This window comes from Mus musculus, chromosome 2 (genome assembly GCF_000001635.26).
Source record: "Mus musculus strain C57BL/6J chromosome 2, GRCm38.p6 C57BL/6J".
Taxonomy (NCBI): Eukaryota; Metazoa; Chordata; class Mammalia; order Rodentia; family Muridae; genus Mus; species Mus musculus.
In genome coordinates, this window is record NC_000068.7 from 26,969,427 (window position 1) to 26,986,007 (window position 16,581).

At 49.6% G+C, this 16,581-nt stretch overlaps 1 protein-coding gene and 1 long non-coding RNA gene across 16 annotated transcripts in view; one reads left to right on the forward strand and one right to left on the reverse strand.

The window, feature by feature from the left end:
- Window positions 1–582: 582 nt before the first annotated feature.
- Window positions 583–16,392, reverse strand: Gm36649. 8 transcript variants are annotated; one of them, XR_003953777.1, is made up of 6 exons: window positions 15,543–16,392; window positions 6,213–6,534; window positions 3,480–3,642; window positions 3,138–3,210; window positions 1,567–2,210; window positions 583–904 (listed from the first exon to the last, which is right to left on the reverse strand). It is a non-coding gene; the product is annotated as a predicted gene, 36649 (long non-coding RNA). The 8 variants fall into 8 exon arrangements; XR_866068.2 differs by lacking the exons at window positions 6,213–6,534; window positions 15,543–16,392 and adding an exon at window positions 4,058–4,506 and having other exon boundaries at window positions 1,567–1,660; window positions 2,038–2,210; XR_866067.2 differs by lacking the exons at window positions 6,213–6,534; window positions 15,543–16,392 and adding an exon at window positions 4,058–4,506 and having other exon boundaries at window positions 1,567–1,689; window positions 2,038–2,210.
- Adamts13 (a disintegrin-like and metallopeptidase (reprolysin type) with thrombospondin type 1 motif, 13) overlaps window positions 3,935–16,581 on the forward strand; it is a 36,265-nt gene continuing 23,618 nt past the window's right edge. For 4 of the 8 annotated variants that reach the window (NM_001001322.2, NM_001290463.1, NM_001290465.1 and 1 more), the window contains exons 1-12: window positions 3,990–4,227; window positions 4,503–4,572; window positions 6,196–6,344; window positions 8,540–8,623; window positions 8,873–8,997; window positions 9,125–9,271; window positions 11,643–11,789; window positions 12,237–12,399; window positions 13,598–13,702; window positions 14,422–14,573; window positions 14,674–14,737; window positions 15,997–16,123. In NM_001001322.2, coding sequence (NP_001001322.1) covers window positions 4,111–4,227; window positions 4,503–4,572; window positions 6,196–6,344; window positions 8,540–8,623; window positions 8,873–8,997; window positions 9,125–9,271; window positions 11,643–11,789; window positions 12,237–12,399; window positions 13,598–13,702; window positions 14,422–14,573; window positions 14,674–14,737; window positions 15,997–16,123 — 1,450 coding nt within the window. In that variant the 5' untranslated portion in view covers window positions 3,990–4,110. Of the gene's footprint in view, window positions 4,228–4,502; window positions 4,573–6,195; window positions 6,345–8,539; window positions 8,624–8,872; window positions 8,998–9,124; window positions 9,272–11,642; window positions 11,790–12,236; window positions 12,400–13,597; window positions 13,703–14,421; window positions 14,574–14,673; window positions 14,738–15,996; window positions 16,124–16,581 lie in introns of all 8 variants that reach the window. The other 4 variants (XM_006498100.4, XM_006498104.4, XR_001782991.2 and 1 more) reach the window with 4 other exon arrangements.

Sequence of the window (16,581 nt, forward strand, 5' to 3'; positions counted from 1 at the left end):
TCCTCTTCTTCTTCTGGTTTTTTCAAGATAGGGTTTCTCTGTAGCGACCCTGAGTCCAGAAATCACTGGGTTGATATACAGTATAGTTAGGAATCCCGTGAATGTTCACAGAAAAGCAGAGTAGAGGGCTGTAATCATTTGGTAGAATGGTACTGAAGCAGGAGTGGGGTGTTAATGGGTGTCTGATCAGGGACTAATTTTATGGCCAGTTGTAACTGTCTGTAACCTGACCTCTGATCTCCCTTGAGCTTGTTATTTCTCTAAGGTCTCAAGGACAGGCACCTGGAGAATTCTGCTGCTTATCAGGAGGAGGGTTGGTTTTTAGTAACTCAGAATATCTGAAAACTGTTAAAAGAGAGAGAGAAAGAGAGAGAGAGAGAGAGAGAGAGAGAGAAGAGAAGAGAAGAGAAGAGAAGAGAAGAGCAGAGAAGAGCAGAGCAAAGCCAAGCCAAGCCAAGAAAAGCCAAGCCAAGCCCAGCCCAGCCCAGGCAGTGGTGGCACACACCTTTAATCCTAGCACTTGGGAGGTGGAGGCAGGCAGATTTCTGAGTTCGAGGCCAGCCTTGACTACAGAGTGAGTTCCAGGGAAACAGAGAAACCCTGTCTCGAAAGAGAGAGAGAGAGAGAGAGAGAGAGAGAGAGAGAGAGAGAACACGAACATTTGGAGGGAAAGGGTAGGATCCTGTCCCCAAACCTGGGAATGTGAAACTGACTCAACCCTGCTAACAAAATGTGGGAGCAAACATGGGAGAGTTGCCTTCAAGACAGACTGGTTGCGGTGGCTCTCTCCTTACAGTTCAACAATGGCCGTCTCCCAACAGAAAGTCCCAAGAGTCCAGTAGTAGGGCAGTCATGAGGCTGGACATCTCATCCAGTCTGGGTCCTCAGTACATGCCATCAAAATCTAGAGAAGAGCAAACAGCAAACACTTACTTACTTTCTCTCTCTCTCTCTCTCTCTCTCTCCCTCTTGTCCTTTATATAGGCTGCCATAGCCCAGACTTAGGGCCTTCCTACCTCAAATGATCCAACTAACTAAAACCCTTGCAAGAGTACCCAACAATTTTGGGGTTTTAGTTAATTCCAGATGTAGTCAAGTTGATAACCAAGGATAGACACTGCAGCTAGGCAGTCCAACAACGGTTGTCTGCGTACTTAGGAGGTTGAGAACCTAGTATTTGCTTTCGGATCCCAGGAAAGGGGACTGAGGTGCATAATTTACATAACAAAATAGGCCTGGCCTCCAGGTTCTTCCAGCATCCCTCAGTCCCTACCTGGCTTACCCTACCCCAACCTTGAATTTTCTACAACAGTGGTTGGGCTGCTCTTTCCCCAGTGGCTCTTCTCTATAATCCAGACATTTTGCTCTCTCTTCTGCTCCTCTTCCTCCTTCTCTTCTCTCTCTCCATGCATGCCCTTTCTCTTTTTCTCCCTTCCTCCCCTCTTCCCCATGGCGACTCCCCTGGCCTCAATCCTTGGGGCCTCCAAAGAAACCTGCCTTTAATATAATCTAATCTGGCATGAACTGGCTCATTTCACCTGAGGCAGCGGAAAAATAACCTTTCACCTGGTAACTGCTCAGTCCATGAGGCTGGATGTGCCGGAAGTTCTAGTTGGCACTGAAGGTCTGGAGGATTCCTGAAGACTCTCTTGTCTCCATTCTGTGTTAGAAGGCCAAAGAAGCTGGGCTCTGATGTCATTGAAGGATGGTGGTGGCAATAGCAGCAGCAACAGGATACATGTACTCATGAGCAAGGAGTGGAAGCAGACAGGGCTGCCCACGCTAGAGGAGGGTCTTCTCTCAGTTAACCTTTCCAGGAAGTACTCCTAGATCCATCTGGAACTGTACCATCTCTTAGTCCTTTCCAGATCCAATCTTGTTGACAACTAAGTTTAACTCCCCAAATATCCCAACAGTAATAGGGTACTGCCAGGGTGAAGGGTGTGCAAGAATGTTTTGGAGCAAATAGATGAGAAATTCCCAGAGGGTGCAGTGGGATGCCAGGCAACTTGTGACAGTACTTGCAGGGCCACTTACCTGCTCCAGGACTCTCCTGCCAGCTGGTCTGAGAGTCAGTAAACTGTGGGGAATTGCAGGCTGGTCTCCAGTCGAGCTGAGGTCTGAACCCTAGTGGTCATAATTTGTTGTATGCCAGCCCTTGGCCTACATGAACCCTGCACACCTGGGAGACAGGCTGGGGCTGAAAGAGACTTAGACGGCAAGAGAAATTAGTGGAGACCAAGACACGTTTCTGTTCAAGGCCCACGAGTTTACTAAGAGACTGTGCTTATAAGGGGGAAGGCCCATCCGCATCTGCACACCCCCCCCCCCCCCCCCAGTCTACTCTTGGTGCCTGGAGCCATTCTGTCAGCACTTGGTCACCAGGCTGGTTGCTTATTCAGGAATGTCTCAGGAAGCAGAAGAGCAGGGCAGTTGTCACCTCAAAAAGGAGACAGCCAAGTCGAAAGCTGCACCGCAGGTGGCCCCACCTCAGTGGTGACAAGGTTTGTACCAGCCCACTTCAGGCTGGGGGGGGAGGCTACAATAATTCACCTACATGACATGGTAGGCGTTCTCTCATGCTCCTGGAACTCTGGCTCCTGCCTAAGGTACCACCTCCCACAGCCCCTACAAGAGAAGCATGGTCAGTAGTCACATAAGCAATGGCCCAAGCTTCTGACCTTCAGGCTAAACTCCTCCCTAGTTACCTAGCAACAGTGAAGACCATAAAAAGGGGTGCGCAGCCCCCACTATGCTCTCTTACCCTTACTCCTTTGTTTCTCTCACCTCTCACTTCTCTCTCCTCTTCCCCTTCTCTTTGTCTTCTCCTCTCCTCTCCTCTCCTCTCCTCTCCTCTCCTCTCCTCTCCTCTCCTCTCTCTCTTTCTCTCTAGCCTTTCCCCTCCCCCTTTCTCCTTTCTCTCTTTTCCCCTGCATTTCTATAATAAAGCTCTTAGACCATAAAGAGTCTCTGCTCCATCAAGTTCCGCTGCGCACTCTGGTCAGTGTTGGGAACTTCTTCCCCTATTCCCTCTCTCTTGTAACCCTGGGGCTTTAGCAAGGTAGCTGTGGGGGGGTCCCCTGGTCGGGGGCTGCCCCTTTCTCCACCTCCCCGCTGCGTGGGTCAGGCATGCTCACCCGGGCTGAGTGGAAAAGCATCCGGCAGTCTCTCCGCGTCTGCCTTTATTTTGTTCCCAACAGTCAACGGGGTCTGCAAGGGAGAGAGTGGGGGTGGAGGGACAGGAGACTTGAAGAATAGAGACAAGACTGTCTGATCAAGTCTCAAGTCTCGTTTATTGAAAGGCAACTATAGGTATATAAGCACAAGCTGGGGAGTGCAGCTGGAGACACTTAACCACAAGTCCAGGACGTATAGGAGATAAACAAGATGTTATCAGAGTATGTTGAGCTGTGGTGGGCTTCTTGCAAAAACATCATGCTAGGAAAACAAGTCTCTCATCAGGGTGAAAAAGTACCTACCTATTAGTAAATAGCCTGAGATGGCTGCAGAGATGACAGCTGTTTTCTACTAGGAGTCGGCTCCCAACACAGGTGCAGACCAGATGGACAGCTCAAAAAGGACTTGGGGCAGAGGATTGGGCGGAGGGTACAGGGTGTCTGCAAGTGCAGTGAGAGGCAGTCTCTGCAGGGGTAAAGGGACAGGAGATCTAGATGAAGTCTGGAAATGGGGGTGCCAGGGGAGAGGTAGGCTGAAGGGCCAGGACTGTCATGTCCTTAGTGCATCCTTTTAGTGGCTAGTCAAAGATTCCAAAAGAGCAGTCTCAGGGTCTGTCACTATATGCGAGCCCACACCCCCTGGGTCCTATTAGGGCTTGCTTTTGTCCAGACTGAACTGCTAGACCAGACCCTCCCAGGAGGAGGGTGCACAGTTGGAACTTTTCCTGGTGCAGGACATGGTTGGTGCTCTTCAACTGGGAATCATTCCAGGCAAGAAGCTGCTTGCTGCCCACCCCATAACCCTGCCCTGGGAGGAAGCTCCCAAGAGTAAACACTGCCTGATGTCCCGCCCAGCCAGCAAGTGAACATTGCACACTAACCAGAATCCCAGTCACTAGGGCTCCTGTCCGGCCATCAACTGCCTTTTCTAAAGATGAGCCAGCTTTGCCTGTGGTTGACGTGCCAGCCTTGTTATGCTGTCAGTGTCAGAGGAATCCTCACTGGTGCCATCTTCATTCTGGGCTGCTGGGGGCTCTCTGACTTCCAGAAGGTGGGATCACACAAGATCTGGTGTTGGGTGTTGCAATCACTTGGGAGAGGGGATGCCAAAGCTCTTGGGTGGAGTGGGTGGAGTCTTTCTGCTTGAAGAGGAGGAAATTCGTTTACTCTGGTAACAAGACAGACTCCATTTTGTTGCAGTATGTGGACTGATCTTCCCTGCCTAGGCACTGCCCCTCATGCTCTGTCCCTATGTCTGTTGTCCTCTCTTCTCCCCCTTGCCACCTTCCTCCTTCCTTCTTCTCTTCTATGTCATTTGTTTTGCAGAGTCTTCTTCAAGATCTGGAGCCCAAGGATGTGTCTTCTTACTTTGGCCACCATGCTGCTCCATTCACAGGTAGCTGTCCTGATGTACTCTGAGCCAGGGGAGTTTCTTGAGCTCTGGATGAGGGACCGAGGGACTTCCCATTGAGTCAGACCCACGAGGGTTCTCTCAGTCATAGAAGGAGGAAGTCAGAGAAGCTAGTCTCTCTCTGTTAATTAGCATCATTGCTTCCTGCCAACTTGATAATAGTTGTTCTGGGTGTTCTGGCTGCCCTGGAGTCCTGACCCCAGGCTTCTGTTCAGCGTCACAAGTGAGGGGATGTTCCTCGGCTGGCCTCCTTAGCCTGTGGATGGCCTCCAGGGGGCTGGCTGATTTTCAGGAACTTGCCACTTCTAGCCATAGCTGTAAATATTTATTCCTTCTTTGGAAACAAGGTGAGTGACAGGCCAAGCAACTCTGGCTCCTGTCCTGTAGTGCTCCTCCTGGAGAAGGCTTTCCCACGACCTATAGCTCTGCCTCTCAGGATTCCATCTCTTTTCTCAGAGGAAAAGTTGGTGGTTTTGATTAGAGCCCTGGTTGGGGGATAGACTGTGGAGCCAGCTCACTTGGTAAAGTGTGTCTGTGTGTGGGAACTTGAGGGCTGAGTTTTAGTTCCTGTGTTCACATAGAAAGCTGGGCAGAGGAGTGCACAATTTCTAATTCCAGTACTGAAGAGAGGCAGTGTGCATTGTTCCAAGACCACAGAAACCTGGTCACAAATCGTATATCTCACAATCCTTTCTATTCTAACCACTGGCCAGGAAAACACACGGGTCGGCCAACCTAGCCTCGTTCCTGAGCCCCAGGTCTCAGTGAGAGATCTTGTCTTAAAAAACAAGATGGGGGACTCCAGAGGAACAACGCCTGAAGTTGACTTCTGGCCTCCATACACACACCATATAGATGCTGACAAGGTCCAGAGAGAGATGAGCCTAGGAGTCAGGGTACAGAAGCTGAGGAGATGTCCCCCCACTTAAACCCAGTTTTTCTGAGGCCTGGGCAGGACACAGTGTCGGGATCATTGGGTCTTCCCACCTCTAGGTTCCTGAAGGTCTGGGACACTGTTCCCTGAGTTCCTGCTCCCTGGGTTCCTTCTCCTTTGAACTCCACAAGACAGTGAGCACTGAGCTGGATTCCTGAGGTCCAGAGACCAAAGCTGGCTATCCTCCTTCCTGTTGGTTCATTTAAGGAACAACCACTTCAAGGCTTAGACTACTTTGCTGAGAACTGATCCAGCCCCTAGGCAAGGTCCAAAGGCTGTAGGCAGCTTGCATTCCATTCTCTCTGGACCCTGGAAGAGCAGGACTCTTATGTAGAACCCTATCTCTGGCCTGTATTCCTCCCTCCCTCTGTCTCACCAAAGAAAGAATACTGGACCTCTCCTCCTTAGCGAGAGGGTCCCAGATGGAGGAGCAGGGGAGAGGGAGGTGGATCCTGTCTCAAGCAGAGCCTCAACTCTTTAAAGACCTGCTCCCTTTACCTGCTTTCCAGCCTGAACTGGGACTCCTGTCCACACCTTCACCAAATACTCAGACTGAGAACTGGGTCCCGAGAGTCGACATGAAATCAGCCTTTTGACTGGTCAGCCCTCTCTGCTAGCTCCAAACACCTGCTTTCTAAAACTTTGGTCCTCAGCCTCTCCCTTCCCCCCCCTAGGCCATCCTCCCTCTCACCTCCAGAGACTGAGACGGAGAAGGACTTTGGAGGACATTCTGCACCTGGAACTCCTGGTAGCTGTGGGCCCCGATGTTTCCCGGGCTCATCAGGAGGACACAGAACGCTACGTGCTCACTAATCTCAATATCGTGAGTGGTGTTGGGCTATGACCCGTGCAGGAAGATGGGCTCAGGGCCCTGGGGGGTCTGTGGGCTCTCCCTCCAAGCCTCTGGACACAGGGCCTCCCACTCACAGGGCTTGTGGTCACAAGTCAGTACATTTGAGCACGGTGAGTTGAACTCTCCCATAGAAGCTGAGGGTCAGCTGGAGCTCATGGCCCTGAAAAGAAAGGGCGGTCACTACTGTCTTCCTCTTCCCCCTCTCCACTGTCTGCGACCGTGGAGCAACGTCAGGGAATCCCTCTCAACACCAGAGTCCTTCCCGGAGCCTCTCAGCTCTGCCCTAATGTTCATTTGGCCGACAGCAGGCTCAGTATACAACTGTTCTCTCTGCAGGCCTCTTGCCTCTGTCTTAGGGAGGCACAGGGCAAATGAGCATTCCAGGTGTGAACAGGTACTATTCTGGCTGAAATGTGAGGCTTCATTTTTTTTTTTTACAGACTCCTCCTCCCTGTGATCTAACAGGTGGAAGAGCAGAGGTGCCTCACACCATTAACATGTATGTCAGAATGGCAACATGGCAGCCAGTGTTCTGTTAGAGAGGACTACCATCCATACAGCACACACAGAGCACATGTGAGATATGATGGTTCGAGGACAGCAGGAATTCACACTATACAAATGGTGTTCATGGGCGTTCATATGATAGCACTAGAACCAATATGAACACGTGGAAGGCAGAGGCAGATGAATTTCTGTGAGTTCAAGCCCAGCCTGGCCTACAGAGTTCCAGGACAGCCAGGGCTACACAGAGAAACCCTCTATCAAACAAACAAAAATAAAAACAGAACCAACATGAAGAAAGTGATTGGGTCCATTTGTTCGAGCCGTGTCTTCAAAATAATAATGACTTAAGTTGGGTATGGTGGCACACATCTAAAGCCCAGCATACAGAAGACTGAGACAGGAAAATCACGACTTTGAGGCCAGCTTGGTCATTTCTGCTTGGAAAAAAAAAAAGGAAGGAAGGAAAGAGATGGCTCAGCAGAGGTATGACAACCTGAATTCAGTCCCAGAACTCATGTGGTGGAAGGAGACAGCCAATCCTCTGACCTCCATATATGTGCCCATACACTACATAAGGAAATGTAAACCAATTGAAAACAACCTGATAAACTGGTTCTAGGTATCAGTTCCAGCCAGTGACTAAGATATCCGGTCTCCTCCTCCTTTCTCAGGTCTGCTGCAGAGAAGCAGGAGGGGTGGTGGTCAGGAGGAGACCCTGGCTGTGGCTCTGAGTAGCATCTGGTTCAGCCCTGTAGCTTTCTCTAGAATGGCTCCAGGTTCAGCCTGGTCACTTTGCATCCACCTCACCAGTTTCAGGGGCCAAAGCCCCCCAGCTGCCACACTGTCTGCCCCAGGCCTTCCCTCTCATTTACAAATGTGATCCAAGGCCAGGCAAACCTGTAAACTTTCTGTATACAGGCCCCTGAAGTAATGTTTTCTTAGTGAAAATGGCTCCCTCTGCCAACTGGAAACCATTGTCTTTAACTTTTGGGGTTCCTCCTTTCAATTTTAAATTGCCAAAACCCAGGCTCCGTAGTCATTATTAATATGCATTAGATAGCGGTTCTCAACCTATGGGTCATGACCCCTAAGACCATTGAAAAATATAGATATTTGCATTAGAATTCATAACAGTAACAAAATTACAGTTATGAAGTAGCAACAAAGATAGTTTTATGGTTGGGGGGGTCACACAACATGAGCTGTATTAAAGGGTGGCAGCTTTAGGAAGGTTGAGAACCACTGGCTTAGGAGGACTAGGCAGGTGGTACCTGAACCAGGGTATCTATAGTTTTATTCTCTGAATCTGCAAGCCAGGCAAGACTTAATCTCCACCACATAAGACAGAAAGCCTATAAGGAAACTGAGGCTCACTGCTTAGTGACCTGAGCCCACCGCTAGGCAGAGGCAGGGCTTAGAGTCAAACTTAGGCCAGCAATCAGCTCTTTGTGTTAGATGGTCTTCCCAAGGCATGAACTAAAGAACGACTCAGTCTCATCTGACTGTCTACAGCCTGCCACACAGGCACATTTCAGCTTCCCGCTAGCCCCTAGCCTCAATGGGGCACCCTCTTCACCACCACTCCCAGCACTGAGGCTCCGGGACTCACTGTGTTCTCTCCCTCCCTCCCTCCCTCCTCCCCCTGCTGCCCTCTCCAGGGGTCAGAACTGTTGAGAAACCCATCCCTGGGAGTCCAGTTCCAGGTGCACCTGGTGAAGCTAATCACCCTCTCTGACTCAGAGGTAGGTACAAACCCTGACTCCATCCCATCATCCTTTCCTGCAGAACTGGTAAAGACTGGTAACTGTGGGGCTCAGCTGGACAGACAGCTAGCTCTCCAGGAGCGTCTCAGAACCTCAGTTTCTCCATCTGTAAAGCGGGGTAGCAGTAGAATTGTTATCATATAGACCCACTATAGAAACATGCTGGCAATACTCAGCACCATCCTTGGTACCACTTCCATAGAAACGGGCTCTTTGGTTGTTCTCTAGAGTACTCCGAATATCACGGCCAACATCACCTCATCCTTGATGAGCGTCTGCGAGTGGAGCCAGACGATCAACCCCCACGATGACAGGGATCCAAGTCACGCTGACCTGATTCTCTATATCACCAGGTATCCGAGGTTCCCATAAGAGTGCTGCTTCGTGGGAGGGCTGCACTATGAACTTCAGCTTCCCTGCTTTCTGCACCAGCAACGTGGCTGGTGCCACTGTCCTTGTGATTCATTTTCTCTTATCAAGGTTTGACCTGGAGTTGCCTGATGGCAACCAGCAGGTTCGGGGTGTCACCCAGCTGGGAGGTGCCTGCTCCCTTTCCTGGAGTTGCCTTATCACTGAGGATACTGGCTTTGACCTGGGGGTCACCATCGCCCATGAGATTGGGCACAGGTATGTGGCCTCACCAGTTATCCCCAGACTGGTCAGAGAGCTGATCTGAACCCCAGGGTCGAGCTCTGTGGCCCAGGCAGGAAACGAATCTTTGCAGAAGAGCCAGTCAGAGGCCTACACCCCTTAGCCTAAGTGTCTTGGTAGGGAAAGCTGAGATCGGGGAAATCTGATGCTTCTTGATTACTGAGCGATCAACAGCTATTAGAAAACAATAACTTAATATTTAAGATTTTAAAGTTGTATTGGGCGGGGGGGGGGGAGAGAAGGAGACACACACACAGGGAGAAGGGGGGAATCACACCACATCATGCATATAGAAGTCAGAGGACAACTTGGCAGTTGGTTCCCATCTTTACATAGGTTCTGGGAATTGATCATTAGGCTTTTGGAGCAAATGTCTTTACCCACTGAGCCATCCAGAAAATAAGTCTTGCCAGGAATTCCAGTAAAGAAACAAACCAAACTGAAGTTTATCCTGAGTCCATGCAATGTCTTAGCTACTGTTCTAACACTGTGAAGAGACATCTTGACCAAGGCAACTCTTACAAAAGAAAGCATTTAGTTGTGGACTTGCTTACAGTTTCAGAGGGTTAGTCCATGATTGTTACAGCAGGGATAAGAGTGGCACACAGGCAGGCATGGTGTTGGAGCAATAAGCTGAGAGCTTTATATCCTGACCCATAGGAAGGCAGGCAGAGAGAGGGAGACGCTGGGCCTGCCACAGGCTTTTGGAGCCTCAAAGCCTACCTCTAGCCACACACCTACTCCAAAAAGCCACATCTCCTAATCTTTCCAAATTCTTCATCTGTTGGGGGCTTAACATGCAAATAAATGGGGGAAGTGCTTTCTTAGTTAAACTACCACACACCACTTATGGAATGTCTTTTCAGATTTACATTTAATTTTGGTCATTAATATGCACATATCAGGCTTGTGCAATACTTTGTTATTTTGATTCTATTGTGGGTTTTTTTTTTTTTTTTTTTTGGTTTTGGTTTTGGTTTTTCGAGACAGGTTTCTCTGTATAGCCCTGGAACTCCTGAAACTCACTTTGTAGACCAGGCTGGCCTTGAACTCAGAAATCTGCTTGCCTCTGCCTCCAGAGTACTGGGATTAAAGGCATGTGCCACCACGCCCGGCTCTACTGTGGTTTTTTTTTTACTTGGCCATCCGATAACTGTTGGGTAGGATTACAGGTGTGTACCACCAGCCCTTATAACTCTTGTCTTTTTTTTTTAAAGATTTATTTATTTATTATGTGTAAGTACACTGTAGCTGTCTTCAGACACACCAGAAGAGGGAGTCAGATCTTGTTATGGATGGTTGTGAGCCACCATGTGGTTGCTGGGATTTGAACTCAGGACCTTCGGAAGAGCAGTCGCGTGCTCTTACCTGCTGAGCCATCTCACCAGCCCCAACTCTTGTCTTTTAATATATCAATATATCCCAAATGTTTCTCAGCTCATAGATCTCTTATGTTTTATGTTTGTTTGTTTGTTTGTTTGTTTTGTACACACAACAACGTAATCCTCCTGGTTCGGCCGTTAGGGTGTTTTGAGTCCTTGCTTCTGTGTGTAGTATGTATTCTTGTTGGCAAATTCCTGTGTATTATCATTTTATCTAGAGTGATGTGTTTCTTTTCTTTTTGATTTTTAGCTGTTTTAGTTGTTGTTGTTCAGAAAAATATTATCCAATTGTTATAAAACATCAGGTGACATGGAAATGAGCAGAGCATAAAATGAAAGTTTCCTTCCTGATAACCTAGCAACTCTGCACTGGTATAGGCTCCCAGGGGTGGAAGCCAGTCTCTACAGACCTCCCCAAGGGTCTGGCCCCAGCAGCTTTTGCACATACTGCCTCACCCCCCAGCCCCTTAGGCTCCTAAGTCTGTTCTGCATGAAGTGGGGGGATGGGATGATATTCAGGCCTTGCTTCAAAAACAAACAAACAAACAAAAAAAAACTACCACCTGGTAACAGACAGGAAGACAGCAACATCTCCTCGGTCTCTTCAACTACAAGGCAGCTGCAGGTGGATAGATTTCTCAAACCCAAACACATTCAGGCCATCAGTCACTGGAAGGGTAACCTGTTGACCTACCTGGCTCCTGGTTCCCATGTCTACACCCTAGACTTGTAACCATGCATTAGGTCAGCTGATCTCTCATCAAAACCTTTTGCTATTTATTAGCCAAAGGAAGAAAGAGCCACCCTGCTCAACCAGCTCTTCTCCCTTCCTCACATAGGTGGGAAACTGATTCTAGGATTCCTTGTGGGCTGACTTAGCTAGTAGCAGGGTCCAGGTCTAGGAGACACAAAGATGGCTTGACCCAGCCCCAGCTGGCTACTCTCAGAATTTCTTCTGCCCACAGCTTCGGGCTGGACCATGATGGTGCTCCAGGTAGTGGCAGCACCTGCAAGGCCAGTGGCCACGTGATGGCGGCTGATGGCGCAACACCTACTGGAGGGACCCTGGAGTGGTCTGCCTGCAGCCAAAGGCAGTTGCAGCACCTACTCAGGTGCAGCCTCCACCTAGGACAGCAGGGTGGGCTGTCACTCTCACCCTGCCCAGCAGCCTTCACCCCATCCCACTCTTTGCTATTATTCCCTGTCTCCAACCCCACTCTGCTCCCCCATCAATTCCTCCATCCCCTCCAATCCCTCCTCTCTCATCTTCCCCACTTTCTTGAACCCACTCTCCTATCCTATCCCACTCCTGGGCCCACCCCTCAATTGTCCCTTGTTCTCTACCTCCCCTGCTTCTTCCTTCCACACTTCCATGACAGACCTTTCCTGTCCATTGGTCTGTGGCCTTCTCCTCCATCCCCCTCCCAGCCCCACTACCTGCTCCATTCTATACTCTGTTGGGCCTCTACCCAGCTAATATCCCCAGCCCCACATCTGCTATTTTACGCTGACCCCACTGGTGTCCACTCAGGTTTTGAGCTCTTCCTGATCTGTCACAGCACAGGGCAAATGCACTGCTTCCAGGACCCACCTGGGCTGCAGTCAGGACTTACACGGCACCAGCTGATGGCACAGCCTGGCCTCTACTACAGTGCAGATGATCAGTGCCGTGTGGCTTTCGGTTCTGGGGCTGTCGCCTGCACCTTCTCCAGGGAGGGTCTGGTGAGTCCACCCATCCATAACACCCAGTCTCACTCCACCCAGCTCACTCCCCTCAGTGCACTGAGCCCCCGTCCCCTGCTGGGCACCAGGCACAGGTGAGGACCACTCCAGGGCTCACTTCGTTTGATGCTCACAGTTCACAGACACCTGGTGCTCACAGTTCATCAATTATATGCCTGATCTTGTCTAATGCTTATGTTTAGTTTATTGTTAAGTAAGAACTGTGGACATGCATGGGAGTGTGCCACAGTACATTTTGGGGGGTGGAAGTCAACTGTGTGGACTGAATTCTTTCCGTTCCTCTTAGGTTCTGGGGATTGAGCTCAGGTGACAAGGTTTGCGTCATAGTCATTTTTACCCACCTCACCCACCCTCCTCTTGGACATATTAAACTTTTTAAAAAACTAAAGTCCCTACATTTTTGTTTGACTTTGCCTGAAAGATTATGTTGTTCCTGGCACAAAGGCATCTAACCTGTGGGGGTGGGCTCAGCATAAAGGGCTTCTAAGAGGCAGAGGCCTCTAGGCTCCACACAGAGTAGGAATGTAGCTCACAGCAGCTGTAAATGGAGAGGCCAGAGTTTCCCAAGGCAGACTTCCTCCTTTCTTCTTTGCCCAGACAAGCCCCTTTCTTCCAGAGAAGCATTAAGAATTATGCTTAGGGACTGGGAATGCAGTTAAGTTGGTAAAGTGTTTGCTTTACCAGAGTAGTCAAAGCCCCAAATCTGGTTGTTGGCCATATAAGCTAGGCATGGTGGCACATACATGTAATCCCAGGATTCTGTAGGTGGAGGCAGGGGAAGGAGGGGAAGGAGGGTATGGGGAGGCAGAAGTCAAAGCCATTCTTGGCTATATAGGGAGTTCAAGGCCAGTCTGGGCTAGAGACCTTATATTTAAAAAGTTACACTTAGTATTTTTGTAAAATGTGAAAATCTCTGAATTATTATTTATTGGCCTATGTTAGAATATGTATCTTTTATTTAAAAGTTTATTTTTCTCTTCTGATTTTAAATATTAAGACATTTTCATGGCCCCTAGAGGCATGACCAACTCTGGCAAGTTCCATGCTTGCTTCTAATGGACGAGTCAGTCAGCTGTGTTTTTTCTTCTAGGCCACTCATCCGAGCAGGGAATTAACTCATCTAGAAGGGACACTAAGCAGGCAACCTCTTAGTGGACCACTTGTGCATCTCTCTTAGGATGTATGCCAGGCCCTGTCCTGCCACACAGACCCCTTGGACCAAAGCAGCTGCAGCCGCCTCCTTGTTCCTCTCCTGGATGGGACAGAATGTGGTGTGGAGAAGGTTGGAGTAGTGAGAGGGATGAAGCTAGTGAGGGGCCGGGGAGAGGGGGAGGGGTGTGAGAAGAAGGGGTGGGGTGGGGTGGGGTGGGGTGAGTAAGGGATTAGGGAAAGAGCACCCAGGTCCTCTGCTCTGCACTCCCCGTGCTTTTCCTAAGTGGGATCTTATAGCTCCCACTCCAGGGCCTGGTACCACTTCTCACCCACTCCCTCTTCCAGCCCTCTGTCATACACAGAGGAGTCTGTTGAGTGACAGCAAGCTCCAAGCATCCCCACTCTCATTGCCCGCACCATCTCTCTAGGGTTAAATTTCCCTTTTCACTGAGTACTTGGCAGCTTGATGTCTTCTCTTTAGCATTTGCTCCCAAACAGAATGAGGTATGTGACTGTGCCCCCATGTCCCTCTCTCTCTGTAGAGGGTACCTGTGTATGAGGTCTCTGTATGCTTTGGGGGATCTCTATGTCTCTTGGAAGATGCTGTGTGTGGTCCTTATCTACTGGTGGTCTCTGTGTTGGGGTGATCCCTGGCAGTGAGATCTCTGTGTGTGTTAAGGATTCTAATGAAGAGTATGGTCCCTGTGTCAGAAGTATCTATGTGTGATGGCAAACTGCATTCTGGAGGGTTCCTCAGTGCAGTGCATTAGGGTCCCTGGGTATTTTGACTGCATCCTATGTGTGCTGGGTCTCTGTGGGAAAGGGAGACAGAGTTGTTTTACTTCGCAGTGGTGCTCCAAGGCTCGCTGTCGCTCCCTAGCTGAGCTGGCTCCTGTGGCTGCAGTACATGGACACTGGTCTAGCTGGGGCCCCCATAGTCCCTGCTCCCGATCCTGTGGAGGAGGTGTGATTACCAGGAGGCGGTGGTGCAACAACCCCAGGTACCTACAGAGGTTTCCCTGCAAGGAGGGTGATTGCATCCCACTCTCTGGGAGCAGCAGTGGTCGCTTCTCATCCCTTTTGTTCTGTGGGCACTTCCAGGCCTGCATTTGGGGGACGTGCATGTGTGGGTGAAGACCTCCAGGCTAAGATGTGCAACACGCAGGTAGGCTGGTCTCCTAGCTGAGAGGGTGGATAAGAGTTAGCCACCAGAAGAGCTGACTCATGGGCTCATGACTCCCTTTCTCTGTGATGAGAACTGGCTGTGGGCATGGGGTCCTGAGGGTACACAGTGAAAAGTGTTTCATTTAGACACTGATGTGAAATGAATCTTGTTTAGTCAACCATTTCAAAGTGCATAGTGCATAGGCACTGAACACACAGGGAATGCTGTGTAAATACTGCCTCTATTTGGTTCCAAACACTTCCTTCACCCCAGAGAAACAACTCAACACCAGTAAGCAGCCTCTCATTCCCACCCAGCAGCTCCAACCTGCTCTCTCTCTCTCTCTCTCTCTCTCTCTCTCTCTCTCTCTCTCTCTCGTATGCATCTACTCGTTCTGAGCACCTCATTTAAACACCATCTTGCAAGAGTCAGCTTCTTTGAGGTGGCATAACATCTTTCGAGTGTTGTCTATGTTGTATAATGAGTCAGAACATCGCTCCCATTTGGGGCTAAAGAACAGCCCACCATATGGATGGTGTTTCTGGTCTTCTTCGTTTCCATTGTTTGGGTCATTTGTTCTTTTTGGCTATAGCGAGTCCAGCTGCTGTAAATGAGTTGGCTTTAGTTGGCCTAACCTTCTGTGATGAAACACCACAGTAATTTGTCAACAACAGAAATTGATTTCTCACAATGCTGGAGTCTAGAAGTCCAAGAAAGGCCCTGGACAACTTGGTGTCCACTTCCCAATGGTCCCTATTGCCCCATCCTACAGAAGTCCAACATGTGGTGATACGGTCCAACCTACCTTTTTCTGCTAAATGCCCAAGGGGTCTCAGACCTTGAGAGGAGGGAGCTGTGGTTGTCATGTCTCCCCGTGTGGTCACCTCCAAGCCTTTCCTTCCCAGTGCAGTGAGGTAGTGCAGTGTCTCTGCAGTTCCTCAGTTCCTGCCCTGGATGTTCCTAGGAAGAAAATACACAGCTCAACCACATTTCCTCAGGTTCAGGACTTGGAACCAGACCCAAGTGCTACATTGTGTCCTGTTTTTCTCTTCCCGCTGTTGCTGCTGTGTCCTTTACATATTATCTGGAATTTCCCCATGCACAAAGAAAGGCAGATCTGGTCACCTACAGACTACTGAACAGAGATAAGCCACAGCCTGGGGCTGAGTTATTGTCTCTTGACTGCATGCAGGATGCATGCTGTCTCCCATTGGCCACAACCCCGCCTGTACCACCTGTCTTCTGCCTCCTCTGGCCAGGCTTGTGAGAAGACTCAGCTGGAGTTCATGTCCGAGCAGTGTGCCCAGACAGACAGACAACCACTGCAACTTTCCCAAGGCACTGCCTCCTTCTACCACTGGGATGCTGCTGTGCAGTATAGTCAAGGTGGGTTGTGGGGCCTGGGAAAGCAAGGCCCTGGAGACTTCTTCCAGGCTCTTTAGGTTAGCCAGCATCTTTGCTATTGTCTTGCTGCTGAGAGAAAAGATAAAACAGCCAAACAAAATCAACTTCAAGAAGGAAGGATTTAGTCTGACTCGGGGTTCCAGGGTACAGTCCATTGTGGCAGGGAAGCTGTAGCAGCTGGAAACAGAGGGAGCTAGTCATATTGCACCTGAAGCCAGGAAACAGAGACACACAATGAGGTAGACAGACAGACAGACAGACAGACAGAAAGACAGACAGACAGACACAGAGATGGAAACAGAGACACACAGTGAGAAAGACAGACAGTCAGACACACACACACAAAGAGAGAGAGAGAAAGAGAGAGAGAGAGAGAGAGAGAGAGAGAGAGAGAATCTTCCCTCAATTAATTTAATCAAGATAGTCTCTTGAAGGTAGGA